We start from the raw sequence: 18,834 nt of genomic DNA on the forward strand, positions 1-18,834 counted from the left end.
TTAAGGCTTCCTTTTTTTTTTATTTAATAGAACATGAAGCAGCAAGATACCCTTTCTCAGTGAAAGGTAAACATAAAATTATAAATTAAAGCTTGAAGGTTTTTTAAGGCCTTATTGTGCCTTCTTGTTCCCCCAAACCTTAGCGATAACTGGTGTAGAATTCTCTGAATGAACTGCTACATTACAAGAAAATCAAATATAATTTGTCTTTCAGTCTTTAATTGGCCAACGGTATAGCAAAATTAGGAAAAATGTTTTCTTTTATTTTTCCCCTGCCAACAGCAGTGATTTTTAAGTTTTAATAATGAATTTTTAGCTGCTGGTGGTGGGAAGCAATGAAATACAACAGAGCTGCCCATCACACAGGCACACTTTCATTCTGCTTTGAATTTAAAAGCCTCAACAAAATTAAACAAAATCAACTGATGAGATCACTCTTCAGTCTTCTCCAAAGGCATTTTGTTAATTACTAGCTTCCTTTTGGAAAGCCATGAGTTGTGATGCCTATGGAAATGACAACTGCAGCTTCCAGGTTAACTTTGTGCACTGTTCTGATCAAGTGGTTCTGAAACTCAACTCTTTATTCTTCCAGTCTAGCTTACACAGAGAAGCTCTCCTCTGCTCTGCCTTAAGTGACTTCAAGCTTGGCCCACAAGGCCATTAGACCGAAGTCCCTTTGACTATTATATCACCACTTGGGAAACTGCATCAAGCTCCTTTAACCTGGAGGCTTATTAACAGAGGAGTCCATGCCTGGGAGACCTCTCCTTTTCCGGGCTGCAGTCTCTATTTTCCGCACCAGGTCCACATCCCACCGATGGGTGACAAAACTAACCACGGTTCCCGGAGCCTTGCTTCCCACCCGTCCAACTCGTCCCACGCGATGCAAGTAATCCTGCAGGGTGTTTGGGAAGTCATAGTTGACCACTAGCTGCACACTGCTGGTGTCCAGCCCCCGTGAGGCAAGGTCAGTGCATACAAGGACAGACACATCGCCCTTCTGGAAGGAGGTGAAAATGCCAGCTCTAGCAGCTGCTAACATCTGTCCCTGCAACCTCAGGTGCTTGATTTTGTGGTCATCCAGGACATAGCCCAGCCAGTTGACGGTGCTGGCACTGTTGCAGAAGATAAGAATAGCCCCACCAGATGCTGGGTGGTCTTTGAGTAGCTGCAGCAGTTCAGGCAACTTGTCCTGGCCTTTGAGGCGGACAAACTTCTGCAGGACGTGGGATGGCAGGCGGTGCAGGCTCTGGGTGGCGAGGGTGACAAACTGGCCCACATCGGTGTACTTCCCCAGAGTCTGGCTCAGCCCCGTGGGGAAGGTGGCTCCAACCACCACCACCTGTGTCCTCACCTCCCCGGGGCCGGCCAGCCCAGGAGCGCCGGCAGCCAGAGGCGCGTGTGCCAGGATCTCCTCCAGCGGCTCCACGAAGGTGTCGTCCATCATCAGGGCGTCCACCTCATCCAGCACCATCCAGCGCAGCCGCCCCAGGGCCAGGAAGCGCATCCGCAGCGCCCGCCACAGCGCCCCGGGGGTGCCCAGCAGCACGGCTACCCCCGGCGGCGGCGCCCGCAGCTGCCTCCGCAGCCCGCCCGCCGCGCCGCCGCCCGTCAGCCCGCGCACCTGCAGCCCCGCCGGCCGGCACAGCGCCGCCGTCACCGCGCCCACCTGCGCCGCCAGCTCCCGCGACGGCAGCACCACCAGCCCGCGGGGCGACGCCAGCCCCTCCGCCGGCGCCTCCGTCGGCCCCTCGGGGTGGCAGAGCAGCCTGTTCAGCAGGGGCAGCAGGTAGGCCAGCGTCTTGCCGCTGCCGGTCTCGGCGGCGCAGAGGGCGCTGCGGCCGCGGCGCAGCGCGGGGATGGCGAGGCGCTGCACGGCCGTGGGGCGGCACACGGAGAGGCCCTCCAGGCCGGCCAGCAGCGCCGGCACCAGCCCCATCTCGGCGAAGGACGGGCCCTCCCGCTCCGCGTCAGCCGGCGGCGCCTGCAGGGCGGGAGCCGCCTCCTGCGAGGGCTCCAGCTGGAAGTAGTCCCCATAAGCCTTCCTGTGCTTCCAGCCCGCCGACACGAGCGGCGGCCGCTCCCAGCGCCCCACCGTCTGCCAGCGGGGCTGGCTCAGCTCCGGCCGCCGGCTCCGCAGCAGCAGCTTCCCGGGCCGCGCCGGCACCGCCTCCCCCTTCCCGCGCCGCCGCCGCCGCTCGCCCCGCTGCAGGCGCAGCCGCAGGGCCCAGGGGACGCGCACCACGCTGCCGGGGGGCTGCCCGCCCGCCGCTGCCGCCCGGGTAGCCGCCGCTCGTCGCGGCAGCGCGACCGCCGCCCCGCCGCGGCTCAGCGCCATGGCGGCCCCTCACGTGGTGGCGGCGGCGCTGCCCGATGACGCCGTGAGGAGACGCTTCCCTCCGGTTTCCCCCGCCCCCCGGAGCCGCGGCTGCGCCACGCTGGGAGGGTGAGTGCCGCGGGCGGGGGGGCGCTCGGCTGGTACCTCAGGGAGCGACGCGCCCTTCGCCTTTTCAGCTGCCGGCTGGGGGCTGAGCCCCGCGGGAGCCGCCGTGGCCCTGAGGGGCTCTGGCGGAGGCGGCCCCGGCGCCCCTCGCTCGCGGGCAGGAGCCGGGGCGGCGGGAGCTCCCCTACGGGCCGCCCCGGCGCCTCAGAGCGCCGCCGGGCTCCCGCAGGGGCCGGGTTAGCAGCCGCGGGGCCGCCGGGCCGCTCGGGGAGCCTGTCAGGTGGGACAGGACCGCGCGCTGCCCCTGCCCGCTTCCCGCCAAAGGGAAGCCCGGGGCGTTCGGCGGCGGGAAGTTCTATTCCGTGGCTGTTCCCCCTGATTTCTCTCTTTCAGGTAGTACCGCGACGGGAATGACGGTGAACGCACCTCTGTGCTTTATGGGAAAGAAGATCCTGGCTCCAATGGTGCGGGTGGGAACGTTACCCATGCGTCTTCTTGCTCTGGACTACGGTGCCGATATCGTGTACTGTGAGGTACGAAGGATGAGCAGATGAGGCAGTCTTACCTGATAACATTGTTAAGAAAAGTACAAATAGGCTTTGTTTATTGTAGGATTTTTTCTTCTTACACATAGTTTTCATCAGAAAAATGGGGAAAGAAGAATCGCCGTGGCTTAAGGCATTTCCCTTTGAGCAGTCTTCGAGTTATGACAAACCCTTATTTGAAGACTTTTCAATAATTTCAATTAATTTGGACAAAACAACAAAAAGTTATGGCAAACTCATTTTAAGACTGTTCAATGATTTCCATTCACCATAATGATTTCCTCACATTCTACTGTGTTTTTTCTGGGGGGGGATGGGTGATTGTGGTTTGGGTTTTTTTCTGTTTTTGAGTAGTCTCACAATTTTGAGGGAAGTCTTAGACTGACCAGCCGTCTCGCCTGGTTAGTTCTGCTGTGCTAAGCCAGAGCATCCATATGTACCCCTCACAGCGCTGCTGTCCTTGCTTAACAACTTTTTGTAAAGCTGGGTGAAGCTGAGACATTTGCCACAGATATTATTGGTAGGACTAGGTACTTTGTCTTCACTGTCATTGTTGCAGTGCATCAGTATTCCCATTTTCCCCTTCAGTGCTATTATTAGCTCTTCTCAAATGTAGGCATGGGTACAAGTTAAATGACTCAGCTGAGATTTTAAAAAAAAAAAAAAAAAAGCACAAACCACCAAACAAAACCCGCAACAGTAGAGTTAAACATAACATAAACGTGGCTTAAATACTGGCTTTCCTGGCAAAGTGTTTGATCTGTGCCAGTAGAACAGACTGAAACAAACTGTCAGAATCTGTTGTTCATGATGTTCTCCAGGAATTCACAGCAGCTCTCTTGTAGTTAATTCATTGCCCTTTTTGGAGGGGAAGGAAAGATTTGTTCTCAGACAGATAATATGCTGTTTGTCTTACCACTTGTCTCTAGTTTCTAGAATTACAAATGATACTTAATTAGTTGGATCAGCTCCATGTGAAAAATAGTTATTGCTGGGTGATTCAGAAGAAATCTCAAAATTCAGTAGAATAGTTACTGCTGGATGTCATAAAATTGGGAGTAATAAGGTGTTTTTCTTCTTTGAGAAATAATAATTAACAGTTTCCCAGTTGATGAATTATGACCTCACTGCTGTACATGGGATTAAGTGAGACTATACATTTTTTCATTCTCTGGGAGGCTAACTGTAGATCATGTATAGAGAAACCAAAAGCATAGTTTCAGAATCTAGACATCTTAAACACTAAAAGTGAGTCAGGCTTCAGACACCATTTGTACTTTTCCAGTGTCTTACACTTCTTAGTAGCAACAAAAAACCTTGTTACTGAGCAGCTACTGGATTTCACTAATCAGATTTGACAGGGCCATTGTATAGGAAGTGAGCAGAAGATAGTAATGTAGAAATTGTTGTGTTGTCCTTTTTTAGAAAAAACAACCCAAACCACAACAGGACACAAACATAAAAGTATTGCTTTGCTTACTGGTGAAGTCATAGAGTATAAGAAGCTATTTAATCCAGTGCTGTAAACTGTATAGCTAAAGCAGTTTCTCCTTCACATGCTTTTTGCCACAATTCCAGAGAACAATGCCTCAAAAGAGGAGACCCTCAAACTTCCTTAACAAGTTGCAGTATGTAACAAAACTTGTAGGATGTAAGTTATTCCTGTAGCCAAAACCCTGTTGTAGTTTTCCTAATGTCAGCTCAAAAAAAAAAAAAAAAAATTGTCTCTTCTTTTTTCCATATTGCTGTTGAGACACAGGAGAGTTAAGATGCCATTGACATGGGGTAGTGTTTGCAGTTAGTTATCTGTCTTAATAAATTTTGTCAGAAAAACTATGCTTTGTGTGTTTTCTTAAGAACTGACAAGACAGTATAAAATACTTTTAGGCAATTACACTGCAGTTGTTTGGCAACAGAACAGCATGGATAACTGCATTTTGTAATTTTATTTCTGTACATTAAAACTTGTTTTTCCAATTTATCCTTTTGTTTTCTAATCCTTTCCCCCCAACCCCCTCAATTTTGGAACTCAGAGGTGTTTCAGAACTTAAAGTGAACGTTACCTGATGAGAAGCATTAGTTAAAAGCTTAAATTAAAAGCACTGCTCTTAAGACCTATGGTATAATGCAAACAAATTGCAATTAGTCTAATTTATTGCTCATTTAGCCCGTACGTGTACATCAGCAGGTCTTAAACCTTGTCTTATTTGCTAAAAGAAAGATTCTCTAGTAGACTAAACAACTTCAAGTACCTAACATTTGTGGTGGGCTGACCCTGGCTGGACACCAGGTGCCCGTTGGCACTGACCTTGGTGTCTGCAGAGTTGTTTCACATATTCTCTCTCCAGCTGCAATTGCTGTTGCGCAGTAACTTTTCCCCCTTAAATACGTTATCCCAGAGGCACTACCGCTGTCGCTGATGGGCTGCCTTGGCCAGCAGCGGGTCTGTCTTGGAGCCAGCAAGCATTGGCTCTGTTGGACATAGGGGAAGCTTCTAGCAGCTTCTCACAGAAGCCACCCCTTAGCCCCCTTGCTACTACTACCTTGCCACAAAAACCTAGTACAACACTACAGTGTAGTGGGCTTTTTTCCCGGTTTATGTAACAGTTGGATTAGCAGCTGCATATTTCAGCATATAAGTTATTAATTAAAGGCAGTCAGTTTGTCTTAAAGCTCACCTATAATCAAGTTGATGAGATACATATGAAAAAAGGACTCAAATTCCTTAATAAAGTGAATGCATACATCTGTAGTTAAGCTTGTATATGTAGGTAGAAGTCCTGGTTCCTTCTAAAGAAAAGTCACTAGTTCTAGAGCAAATGGTGACTGAATGGTAGGTTCTCCAGTAAAGGTTAACGCAAAGCTTTATTTTGTTTTTTAACAAATGTGGAGAACTGTTGAAACTCAAGAGTAAGGTTAAAAAAATTTAAAGCATAATACTGCTGTTCTGTTCACCTATGTGCTTAGCCAGTATAGATGTACATTGATTCTGTGGTTATAGTGTTGTTATCGTCCCCTTCCACTCCAAGTGGTTTGTTTCTAGCTTGCTAGATAGGTATTTGAACAAAATGGTTCTTCTAGAACCATGCAAACATGTCATGTTCATGTGTACTATCCATATTTTGAAACTTCAGTTGAGTGTGTTACATAGTTTTCTTGGTTTTGTTTGCGGGTTTTTTTTTCTGTATTTGGTGTCCTGTGAGAGTTATTTAATAAAATGGGCAACTGTTTAGAGCTGGGTGGTTTAAACACTTCAACTCACTGAGATATTTTATTCTTTCTTCTCAGGAGCTGATTGACATAAAGATGCTGCAGTGTAAGAGGGTTATAAATGGCAAGTATGGCATTTCTTTTGTTAATATCTGTAAACATTCTTTCTAGTTAAGAGAAAAAGTAATTATTTTTCTGAAGTAATTTTATAGTGATTACAATGAGGTATCAGTACATCTCATCTCTCTAAATTGTGTCTAGGGACTTAAAATAAGCTTTTGAACCACTACCTTACACCTGTCTGCCGCTATACAGTTTCAAACTTTCAGTTTCCCTTTTAAAGGAATTTCAATAGTCCAGTTAATATCCCTTGGGAAAACTATAAATGTTTTTGGAGGATAGGGCTAATTTAATAGTAATTGACAGTTTGCTATTCTTTTTAGGGCCCTATAATAAGGTTTTTCTCCACCATTGACTTAATTTATTACAAGGATTCAATGAGGTTTTTGGTAAACTCTGACAGCAATCAGGTCACTGGGTGTGCAGGCCCTCTAAAGTGAAAGACTGCATAATTTTAGCTCCTGGAATGATGTCTTCCTCTTTTTAGGAAGAAAAATGGGATCAGTGTGGAAAGCCATTACTCATGTTTCACATGGTGCTTCCTGGTAGCAGGTGAAAGAAACTAGTAGTTAGAATAAACAGGACATTAAAGTTCCAGTGCATTGTTTAAAATCTGAAACAGTTTAATGTGGGTTAACAAGACAAATAATAAAATTTTGTTAAGAGGTAACCCTCAATTCTGTATCTACGTACTGACTTCAGCCTCTCTACTGCCTTGGTATGCTAGTATACTACAAAATAAACAGAAAACTTGGTTTGGGGTTTTTGTTGTTTGAGGTTTTTTTTCAGAGATTTTTCACGTGTATGTGCTAATGGAAAACACAATTTTCTGAGAAAAGCTACTAATATTGGTCACAAAGCATTTTAATTTTTCAAGAAAAGTTTGATAGTGTCCAGGAACCAAATTAATTTGAACTGCAGTAGAGAGTTTTCAATCATGAGTCTTTGTAGGTGTTAGCTGTCTGTAACATTGTAACTTACGTGCCTTTTAGTCTACTGCAGTAAAGAAGCAAGACGTACAAGATCTTGCTGTTTATTGTTCTTTTATTAACTTGACATGCATGGCCTGGATTTGGCCTAATGTGATTTTCACAGACAAGTTCTTAAAAAGATGTCTTTGAGACCTCACCAGCTGAGTGGCATGAGAAGCAGTTGTTCATAGTGTTTCTGTTGGGAAACAGAAGTCCACTATAAATCTGCTTTCCCCTCCTACCCCTTCCCCAGAATAGCACCATTATGTTCATTCTGCCTGATTCATCATTAGACTTGTTCTGGTGCTGATGCTTGTCCAAGAGACAGGCTGGGGGGATGTTAGGGAGTACTATGGGAGGGAAAGAGCAACACCAAGAAACGTACTTCAAGGACATGTAGGAGGTAGGGTGCCATTAGTTCTGCTGTTCACAGAAGACTTCTGTGATAGCATTTCATTTGGATACAAGTTACATAGTCATATTACTTTGTGATTACATTTGTATATAATTTTTTCTGTTTTATCTGTTTCTCGTTTCATGTAGAAGTACTTGAAACGGTAGACTTCGTCGCACCTAATGAAAGAGTTGTTTTCAGAACTTGTGAAAGGGAGAGGCACCATGTTGTCTTTCAAATGGTAAGAAACCCACCTCAGCTACTCTTCTAATAGCAACATAGTTACACAAGGTAGCGCTAGTAACATTAATCTAAGTCTGAAGCCACTCTCCATTGCAGACTATCAATTTCTTGATGCTTCAGGTGGAGGTAAAGTTTCATGCCAAATATGTTGCAGAATTCATAAGCTGTTGGTACACATGTGGTCAAGATATGATACATTATAAGCTCTCTGTACAGCTCTTTTCAGAAGAGGTAATTAAGATGAATTCCTTGCTCTCTAACAGTAGCTTGTTTCTGTAATAGTTGTCTTTGATATATTTCTGAACATATAGGTACCAAAAATAAATTATGCTGTTATTTGATCACATGCTTAAGTCTTGCATTGTCCAGTAAACAGTCTCACTGGAAAGACTGAAATAAATAGCATTGTTTAGTGTAGATAAGAGAGGATTAATGTGTGCATTAACATTGCACAAATGGGTTAAAGGCTGCTGGAGATAAAAAGACAGCAATTTGCTCTTCAAGACCACTGTGTAGGACAAGAGATGATGGGGGCTGGAGGGAGGGAGGGAGAAGTGTGGACTGTGTTAGATATTGAAAAAGACCTTTTTCAAAGGTAATGATCGTCCGGAATAGGTCGCTTGTAGAGGCTGTAGAATTGTTATTAGTGGAGCTTCTTAAGACCATAATAAATTAATATCTAATAGTGATGGGCTAAGAACATTGGATACTGCTGTAGGTTAAGAGGGTGGACAGACTTCTCTGGATCCCTTTTTGCATCACCTTCTGTCATTCAGTGGCTGGCTTTAGTACATGCTTTGGATAAATGTTTTAGCTGTCTGTTGTGCTGTGAATGGGTCTCTGTCACTTTACACTAAATGCTTAGAGCAAATGTAGTTATACACATGTGCAAATAAGCACATTTTTTAATTAATTTGGTTATATTTTATAATTATAAATCCTCTTGTTTTACCAACAGGGTTCAGCAGATGCTGAAAGAGCACTGGCTGTAGCTAAGCTTGTGTAAGTTCTCGTCTCACCCTCTTCCCACCATGGGTTTGTTTAGAGGTTTTTTTATACAGAGGAATTATTGTAGAAGACATTTTCTTATGATTGAGAGGATCAAGGTAGGTCTTGATAGGACTAAGAAAAGTTCTGTAGGAGCTGCACAGTAAAGTAGCATATCAAAAGACCAGTGGTATAATGGTTTAACTGCAATTTCTATTTAAAATAATTCTTGTTTGAAGCAGCAGCTACATAAGTTCTATACTGGGATTGATAGCTTTTTGCTAGTGCAGTAATTGTGTCCTGCATCTCTCCAATATGAAATTTCCCTGGGTATTGCACAGCTGCAAGTAAGACCAGTATGTCTGAAAATGTCTCCTACTGTTTGTGGTTTGAAGCCCCCAGTAAAGTGTGCAAACCAGGAAAGTCTCTCTCAAACCTTATTAAAAGGCGTTTTTAAGCCTCCATTTTAAGTAGATAGCAAGTCCTATTGAAACTTCTTTAGTGACGGTGAATTTAGTGATTGATATATTTATGTATACTAAATCCTATATAAACGTATTTAAGATGAGTATTTGCAGCTTCTGCAAGACACTGGTCATTGAAGCCTGTGGACAGACTCATCTTCAGTCTGCTATTAAAATAAATATGTAAATTATGTAAGAAAGAAGTTAGAAATTCAGAAGTTCCAATAAAAACTTCATCTTAAATTCTCATTTAAGCCTTAATGATGATGAAACAAGTTCCCTGGAAAGATGTCCATTTCCTGATTCTTGTTCTAATATGCTGAGAAATATTTTAATTGTTTATTGTCTTTTAGAGAGACCGATGTAGCTGGTATTGATATCAACATGGGATGCCCAAAAGAATATTCTACTAAGGCAAGTGGATTTTGATTACTCCTATTTAAGATTTTTGTTTCTTAGAGGTGTGGAATGCATGTTCTTGTTTTCTGGGTTGAACAAAAGCAGTAAAATTTTCATGCAGATAAACGTGAGTTTATTTTCTTGCAATAAACAAAAGAGTCTTGAAGGTGTCATGGCCCTAATACAGTAAAATAACATGGTCTATTAGAAATCTGTGTTGTATGTTACATTTAAAAGTAAATCCTGTAAGGCAGGATAAAATAAAATGGTTTGTTTGTGGTTGGGTTGTTTTTTTTAGTGTTTTCCTGAGTTCATTAATTTGTTGGATGAATGAAATATGTTCTTCTTGGCCTTAAGAAAAACAAGACTCACAGTTTGTCATCCAAGCAAGTAAACATTCGCAACTTAGCAATGCTGAGTTCAATTATTGGTCAGTTTTATTTGGATCAGTTAAAACTTGGTGATATTGTAGTTAAGCACATGCAATTCTAAACTAGTCCTCTGTCATTTGTGGCTAAAACAAAGTAGTCAAACTGGTTGTTAGCACTGTTAAGCCAGTTGGTGTACAGACAAAAGATCAATGAATTAGGCCATGGAGCTCCATTTTGATGTCATGTTCATGCAGAATAGAAAAGACAAATTTAGCACTTACTGTCAAAGAAAAAGAACTTTAACTTAGAAGACTTTAAAATTCATTCCGGAGAAGTCGTCTGGCTGTTGCATTTAAACTTTCTATCCTCTGATCTTTGTAGTATTGGCATTTTTAGCATTTGGAGTAAGTTCTCTGTCATGTGAAGCTGTAATGCTTCATTCTTCAGTTGGAAAAAAAGCAATATATCCACATAGGCAGTACTTTTACTTTCTAATTCTGTGTTACCTATCTTTACATCTGGAAGCTCTTTACTGAACTTTTACTGAAGCAAGAGCATGAATGTAAATGGTAACTGGAAATCTGCCCTAATTCCTATTGTCAGCCTAAGATTTTATAGAGCTTACGTATTTTCTTTCGTGAAACCAAGTTGCCTGTGGACCAAGTAAAGCTACTTTTTCCCCCCCTGTCCCCTTTCACAGTAGAAAAAAATAGAATTCTGTGGTAGTTTATTGTACCTGGAGCATAAAAACATGGCTGATAGAAACGCATTAAAGTGATATTGTTAAAATGGAATAGTAAAGGCCAAAGCTGACACTGCCAAATATGCCTCTACCTTGCATGGTGCGGTGATGCTGTACAGACTTTACTCCACATAAGTATATCATCCTCCTTTCGCAGTTTTTCAGCCAAGAGAAAAGGATGCTCTGTCTAAATGGATGTATTTTCCATTAATGACATATCTTTTGTTAAAACTACTTGAAAAGGGTTTGTTTCAGATCACGTTGCCTTAAAGAAATACAAGGACAAATAATGTCATGGAGTTTTGGAACAGAAGAACCAAAGGGTCCTAGTGATTGTACATAGTGTATATCAAGAGAGGCTGATGTTTTCCCATCACAAAGATTGGTTTTCCCTTGGAGCATGTGAGGTGTGTAAGAACGTTGGATACCTTTCAGGTATCTAGTATCTTCACTGTAGCGGTTCATAGTTTTTCAGCCTGGATCTGACAATGGTCATTGTTGAAAGTACCAGGTGATGGTGCAAGAAAGGCATAGGATGGATCAATTTGTAGGGGGATTTTCTGTTTCACTACTTCTTAGTCTTGTAGGTTGGCTTGCACTCTGAAGAATAATTGCTTAAATTCTTCTAATACTAAACATATGGTATGTTTAATTACATGACCAAAACCCATCTAACTTGTCATTAATTTTACTCACATACATTTCTAAGGTCTTTTCTGTTTTAATCCCATTAACTTTTTTGTTTCAATGATAAGTTATGAAAATGACAAGGTAAGTGAGGTATGGTGCAAATAATATTTCACATTCTTTTAAACTCAAATTTTAATTTCCCCTGTTCCGGAGTCTTTTTATTTATGTACTTAGATTCTGTTGTTTCTGAACTTCCTCTGTTTTTCTGCCAGGTGGCTTGAGATAAAGTGGTATTACCAAGGAACTGTAGTAATGCTGAGTACATGTCATTAAATTCATAATGGTCTGGTGATATTTCCAGTAGTGTTTTCTTTAGCCTTAATTACTTTCTTCTGTATTATAACTAATTACATGGAAGACTATTCTATCTTTTCACAGAATAATAATTAAGAACAAAACACCAAAAAATCCACCCTGTATAAGGATGAAAGATCAAAAATTTCAGTGCTGGCGAATGGTTATTCTGCAGCAGTAGTTTTGGATCAAAAAAGTTCATAGAATTTTGAACTTATTTCTTGTGTCTGCCTGTTGGCCTCTAGATCTATGTATGCAGATGAAATAGGGCAGAAAGAACAGCTGAAATGCTAAATTAACAATTTTTTTTTGTTTTTTGTAATTTGTGTTCAATACAGCCATTTAATTTGTCTTGGCCTGTTTTTCTAAATATACTGTGTAGACGGAAACTACTGACATCAAGACCTCTCAAATGGGGTGTGTAATGTTAAAACAATGAACCTGTTCAGCTATCACTTAATGAATAGAAACCAGATAATTACAATTGCTAAAAATGGCTTTTTGAAATCCTGTCTGCTCCATAAAGTGATGGGAGCAAGTTGGTGCCTTGAATTACTGCTTAATTATTCTGATATGGTTCTAGGAAATGTTTCACCAAAGTGTTCAGTAGTGCTCCTGCTTTTAGATATTGCTGTTTTCTCTTTTTTCATTAACATAACATCGTCCTTTTGCTGTGGTCTGCTATTAGGCTCTGCTGGTTTTGGCTAGGATAGAGTTAATTTTCTGGATAGCAGCGAGTATGGGGCTGTGTTTTGAATTTGTGTGGAAAACAGTGTTCATAATTCAGAGATGTTTTTGTTATCACTGAGCAGTGCTTACACTGAGTCAAGGCCTTTTCTGACTCACCCCCTTAGTGAGTAGGCTGGGGGGCACAAGAAGTTGGGAGGGGACACAGCTGGGTCAGCTGAGCCCAGCTGACCCAAGGGATATTCCATACCATAGGATATCATGCTCAGTATGTAAAGCTGGGGGGAAAGCTGGTCAGGGGCTGCTGTTTGGAAACTGGCTGGGCATCATTCGGCAGGTGGTGACCAAGCATCACTTGTTTTGTGTATTCTAATTCTGTTATTATTTTATTTTCCCTTCTTTTTCTGTCCTATTAAACTGTCTTTATCTCAACCCATGTATTTTACTTCCCCCTCCCCCATATCACTGCGGGGGGGCCAGGACTGATCGAGGGCTGTGTGGTGTTTTAACTGCCTGCCAGGTTAAACCATGACCTAGACAAAATAATGGAGTTGAAAAATGTGCTTGCCTAGTGTGTAATGTTTCTGTGTATTTTCCCAGGGAGGTATGGGAGCAGCACTGCTATCTGATCCTGACAAAATAGAGTCTGTAAGTATCACCTTGTGTGTTTTGAACTGCCTTGGGAAATACATGTACTGTGCTCTACTGGAAGCAGGAATGAATGCATAGAAGACAAATTTGGAAAAGCTAGAGTGGAATAACCACTTCTGAATACTGACATTAAGGTTATGGATAAATAATCCTGATTAGTTCTCCTTGTCATTGTCTGGGCTATAAAATTGTCGCCTTCTTCCTTTTCAGTTTAAAAACTTTCACAGCGTGGTGCTGTATTTCCAGTGGGAGGAGTTTTATGCACATATGTATGTAAATCTGTATAAAACCCTATGTGATCCAGTATGAAAAAGATTTATATGTATGTATATATCTATGTCCTTATGTATTCTTTAATATATATCCTTAAAACCCTGTATGAGCCTATATAAAAAAGATACGTATACATCTATCTCTACATAATATAGATAGATAATACGTTTTGTTTGGTTGGTTTTGTCCTAAGGACTTCTCAGCTTCCTGAGATTAAATGGAGTCCAGACGTTGCTCTGGCTTTCCAGGAGCATTGTTAGCATATAGTTCTTTTATTTTCTTTCTGTTTAAAGACCTGATTCTTCATAGCTCACATGAGTTGACTGTGAAATTTGTCTTATTTTCCCTTAGCTTCTAGTTCCTCACTGTATCCTCCTTCAGCATTTTTGAGGGCAGTTCTAGTTACAGTTGACCTCAGTAATAACTGAGTCACGGTACACAGTGGCAAATGTTTCAAGGTAGTTATTCTTTATTTCTTGTACTGTCAAAAATATGCAGACCTGGACAAAACAAGAATACCAAAAGCATTGCTTTGTCTTTTTCCATGTGGCTTTTTGGTGTGTTTTGTTTTAAGGGTTGTTTGATGTAGGTCAGTCCTTTGAAGACACCAGACTCTTTTCACTCATCTGCATGACATTTTCTGAATGATAGTCTTTTTCTGATCCCTGCAGCTCATGCCTTTTTCTTCTGTCTAAAGTGGGTGTTGAGTCAATTTTTCTTCTGTAAGTCCTTCCTCTTATTGTAATAACACCATTCAGCTTTGTAGGCTATTAGGACTTAGACAGTTTCAACAAGCTGTTCTGTTGCTTAGTAACTATTCTTTGTAAGCTCAGACATGAAAACAGGTTGTTCTTTGTCATTTATTTCATTCTCCGAGGACACGCCATTAGAAGAGCATGTCATCAAAGTTATAACCATGATGGAGTGTTAGTCTTTTGCTAAATGTAAGAATCTTTTGCTGTCAAGAGCCACGTTGGTAGCTGAGATGTATAAACTGACCATTCAGGAACTGGAAACATTATTAAGTGTGTCAAAGCAAGAGTTTAAATGAAATAGACTGGACCTATTACTCTCTCTTTCGTTAGGTGACGGGAAAAGCAAAAGTACAAGTGATCCAGTCTTGATCACAAAACATTTTTGTAGAAGTTTGGTATCAGTCTCAATTTTTTGAAAGAGAAACAGAATCAAATAAATGTTACTATCCTGCAGAAAGTCAGCTAATAATACAGGCAACAGAACTGGAACCAGAACCCAATTTTTTGAGGCCTGTATGATGTTCCATGAATTAAGTAAGGGGGGTAATAGCATGCAGAATTAAATTGTAATTTATGAAGCATGAGGTGATGAAGGCTGAAAGAAAAAAAAATCAGGAGTGGGAATTGAGAGGAAAATATTTAGCAGGCTAGAAGTAAATCTGGCAAAAGTATTTCTCATAGGAATGAGACCCAGTTTTAAATATGACTGCTTACAGTTTCTTTTCCCCTCTACAGCCGTTACATTTTGTTTTGATCTTCAGAAGAGCAAGAAACCTGATATTCAAAAATTTGGAATTGCCCTTTTCAATGTAAGGTGTTAATAGGCAGCAAAATCTTAAGCATGAAAATTACTCTTAGCCAACTGTGAAGGGATAACTAAACTCATAGCCTGCAAAAGACGTCAAATTGCAGCTCCAAATCAAGCTTTCCATACAATTAAAAGGTGTAGGGTTTGGTTCTCGCATTGGAATCCTTAATGAGGCTGACACTGAAGACTTAGAAGATTTGCTGATGATGCTGTTGTAAGAAAAATATAGTGATGATGTTTGGAAAATGATGTCATTTTACTTTGATTTATATGCAAAAAGTAATAGAAATTAAAAATAGTAGAGAGAGGGGTTTTAGATCATTGTCTTGGATCTTACTGTTTCATTTGAGTGAATACCACTGAGAAAAGATTTAAGTAGACAGTGCAAGGTGATGTGAATTACTTGGTAGTTGTTCTGAGTATAAGAACTTGTGAATGCTAGCTATAACAGCTCATTTCTGTATTGGGAACCTAGTAAGTGCAGTAACATTAACCAAAATTCAAGTTTCATAGTATATGCAGTTCTGAAAGAAATAATTTACCTGCAGTTCCATCCATTTTATACAAGGGAAGTGTATTCAGAATAACATGCATGATAATATATCAAAAACCAGTTGAAAACCACAATTTTTTCTAATAACAGTCAGGATCAGCTGGTTTCCACTCATATTTTAGAGTGCGATTTATGTAGATATTTGTATAGATTTCTGGTACCACATATTGTGTACTCATAAGTGATTTAAACATGTATAGGCCATTACATGGCCCTTTTAAGTGTGGTCTGTTGGACTCAAATTCAGCCTGTGAAAAGGAGATTCTTTCCATAGCTTGGTTCTTAAATGGTTAAACTAACAACTGCTCATTTGTCTGCTTATTCTGAGTTTGTTTTTAATGAATAAAATGTGCTTTGTGTCAAGCACGGAATTCAGTTTACAATTTTTGTTTTCTTTTAGAAGATTCAGTAATGTTGCTTGGTATATCCCTTTTTTTTTCCATTTTGGCCTTTTTCTTAAAATAAAATTTCTTTTTAGGGAATACTTACATTATGTTTTCATAAGAAAGTCACAACTCTAATATAAGATTGAAAACAGTTTCATGAAGATGTAAAGCTTCTGCATTTTGTTTTAATAATATCAGAGTTTACTGGTCACCGCATTAAAAGCAGTGTTAAAACTCTAGCAGCAGTTAACTGCTCTGTAAAAATCCAGTTAAAATCAAAAAGTCAAATAAAAATGGCTTTGACTAGAAATAGGTTTGTATATCTATCGGATAAAGTGATACACTCGATACAGACTGCATGCGTCCATCTAGTAGGTAAGTTTATAGGGAGAGTAACTGGTGTTACATTGTTCTAATTTCTTTGTGTCTTCAAGAGGGGAAGGAGGGCTTTATTAATGTTACTGCTATGATCATGGTTTTGTCTTTTTTTCTTTTTCCAGATACTGACTACCCTTGTTAAAGGAATTTGTAAACCAGTAACCTGCAAAATCCGCATTTTGCCCTCAGTAAGAACATAAATCATAATGTTAAACTGTTTAGTTGTTGTTCATTTCTGTGATCTTAAGATAAGTTAGAAATATGACATTCTAATCTATTGGCCTTTTAGATCTGTTTTTGTGAAATAGCACTTGGAATTATAATTTGTTTGGGGTGCTGTCATGACCTAAACGGTTAGTGGGTGTATAAAGTTCGTGATTTTTATGTCATAGAGACACAAGAGGGTGTAGGATGCCACCCCTTGAGCAGCCAGGAGGTGTTGTTAATTCCTATTTCTCACCTGGGGCAGCCAACAGATGATTGTTTTCTCTAATTCAGATCAATTTTTTTTTTTTTTTTCCAGACAGTTTTCCTGTACCTGCAGTCAGAATAGCCAGTTACAGATTATTTCTTTCTCAGGATGTTTTCCCCTTTTTCCAGACTATTTCTTACCTTTTCAGTTGATAAGTTGCTGTTACAGTTCCTTGATTTTTGCACTTCCCAATGGTATGTCAGGATGTCTCTGGTTTCTAGGTACCCAGTTGCACTTACCGGGGATGCTTCTGATTCTGATTCTAGTTCCCAGGCTAGTGGTTTTCAGGCTGGCAGGCATTTTCTCTCTCAGTATTTTTCAGAAGATATTTTCTTCTGTTAAGCAATTTTACCCTTCCAACCAGGTTGCTTTTCTGGCTGCTCACATCAGATGCCAAATTTCATTTCTCCTCTCTAATTTAAAATGTCAAGAAAATACTAAACATTAGATATCTGCACTTGGCTTTATTCTGTTGAACTCCAAATGGAGATATTTCTATTAAAAATATTTTATTCCTGTTTATTGTAATCCATGGAGTTAATCCCAAAGCTTTTGCTGGTGGATAATACTAAATGAAAATAAAAAGGAAAAGTGCATTCCTATTTTTGAAAACAACTGCCAAATGTGGAATTGACTGAGTACATGTACATAAACACAGTGTGATGAACTTGGAATTTCTTGACAGTCTGCTTGAAGTTTAAACTTCAATAGGGGAAGACCAAACCCTAATGTTACTTCTCCAACTTCCAACACTCATGTTAATGATGAAGTTTTCAATAGTGAAATTGTGTTTATGAAAGAAACTCCATATGCTCTATAAACTATTCATACTCTACAATGCAAGGAAATTTTGCATTGACTCCTGATTTACTGTATGTGCAATGACAGCAATAAATACTACAAATGTTACGCAAGTTAAAAACAACTTCTGTAGCCTTTGTAGAAACTCTGACAGATTGAAGCACTGAAATTGCTAGCTTATACAAAGAGGTTTGTAATCTTCCTTGCAACACCTTCCTTGCAATTAGAATTACTTTTTTTCTGGATAGATTCCTGGGTATGATAATTCATTTTGAAGAAATTATGGTAAGAATATGGTATTGCTAAAGCTGTAACATTTTGTTTTGTCAGTATTTTTCTAGAATTTAACTGCTAAGAATGTAGTGAAAATACATAGGTTCTTTTCTTTTTTTACAGCTGATACAGCTTTCTTACTGGATTTTTTTTTTCCAGTTGAATTCCCTACATAATTTTAAGCCTCCAGAAGGTGACGTGCCTTCTCTTTTAATGACTGATTATTTTGCAATTGTGTATTTAATTGCCTGCCTAGATGCTGTGATTGCATATGACCTGAATAGATATTACTGTAGATGGATGAACTGTGACTGAGCTAGCTATTGTTGAAAAGTTATTTACACATGCACTTGAAATGTTTAAATGAAGCCTGTGTGAAAAGAATCAGTAACTCTAAGATCATTTTGGTACTGAAGTATGAATCAGAGAACTGGCACCTCACCTTTTTATTTTATACAACTATGCAAGAGCCTCTTCCTTTTTGTTTCAAGCTGCTTTTGCATAACGACATCTATCAGAACAGCAGGTGAGCTTCTGCCTCTGTGTCCATGCCACCTGGTAGATGTTACATTTTTTCAAGGACTGAATGTGCTATTTTTCTGATGAGCCACAGATCATTCTCCAGCTTCTGAAGAGAAAATTTGCTTTTCATTCTCTTTTTCTGCAAAGCTGCGTAAGAGAGGCCAATCTAGCAGTGTGATATTTCTTTCTGCCATTTAAGAGCATCTTTCCTCTTTGAAGATGTACTGGGAGCTTCCCCTTTTCCCTGCTCAGGTCATGTATGAATGTCTTTAGAATTTTCTAGATACTAGTTAACTTCTTTAAGACACATCTGAGAAGAATATTTATAGACGTGTGATTGCATGTCACACTGATTTCAGAATGCATCCTCTTACTAAGATGCGTTTCAATTACAGTTTACAG

The 18,834-nt window shown here is 40.6% G+C and overlaps 2 protein-coding genes across 4 annotated transcripts in view; one reads left to right on the forward strand and one right to left on the reverse strand.

Annotated features, from left to right (window-relative positions):
* On the reverse strand, positions 1-2,386 carry DDX28 (DEAD-box helicase 28). The gene has a single exon (XM_037409052.1). It carries the CDS (start codon positions 2,336-2,338, stop codon positions 719-721), a length of 1,620 nt encoding a protein of 539 aa, XP_037264949.1. The 5' UTR covers positions 2,339-2,386; the 3' UTR covers positions 1-718.
* DUS2 (dihydrouridine synthase 2) overlaps positions 2,339-18,834 on the forward strand; it is a 26,500-nt gene continuing 10,004 nt past the window's right edge. Inside the window, exons 1-8 of one of the 3 annotated variants that reach the window (XM_037409053.1) lie at positions 2,339-2,446; positions 2,837-2,976; positions 6,277-6,322; positions 7,833-7,924; positions 8,885-8,928; positions 9,731-9,791; positions 13,161-13,208; positions 16,487-16,552. In XM_037409053.1, coding sequence (XP_037264950.1) covers positions 2,854-2,976; positions 6,277-6,322; positions 7,833-7,924; positions 8,885-8,928; positions 9,731-9,791; positions 13,161-13,208; positions 16,487-16,552 — 480 coding nt within the window. In that variant the 5' untranslated portion in view covers positions 2,339-2,446; positions 2,837-2,853. The other 2 variants (XM_037409054.1, XM_037409055.1) reach the window with 2 other exon arrangements.

The sequence above is a fragment of the Falco rusticolus genome, chromosome 15 (genome assembly GCF_015220075.1).
Source record: "Falco rusticolus isolate bFalRus1 chromosome 15, bFalRus1.pri, whole genome shotgun sequence".
Classification (NCBI taxonomy): domain Eukaryota; kingdom Metazoa; phylum Chordata; class Aves; order Falconiformes; family Falconidae; genus Falco; species Falco rusticolus.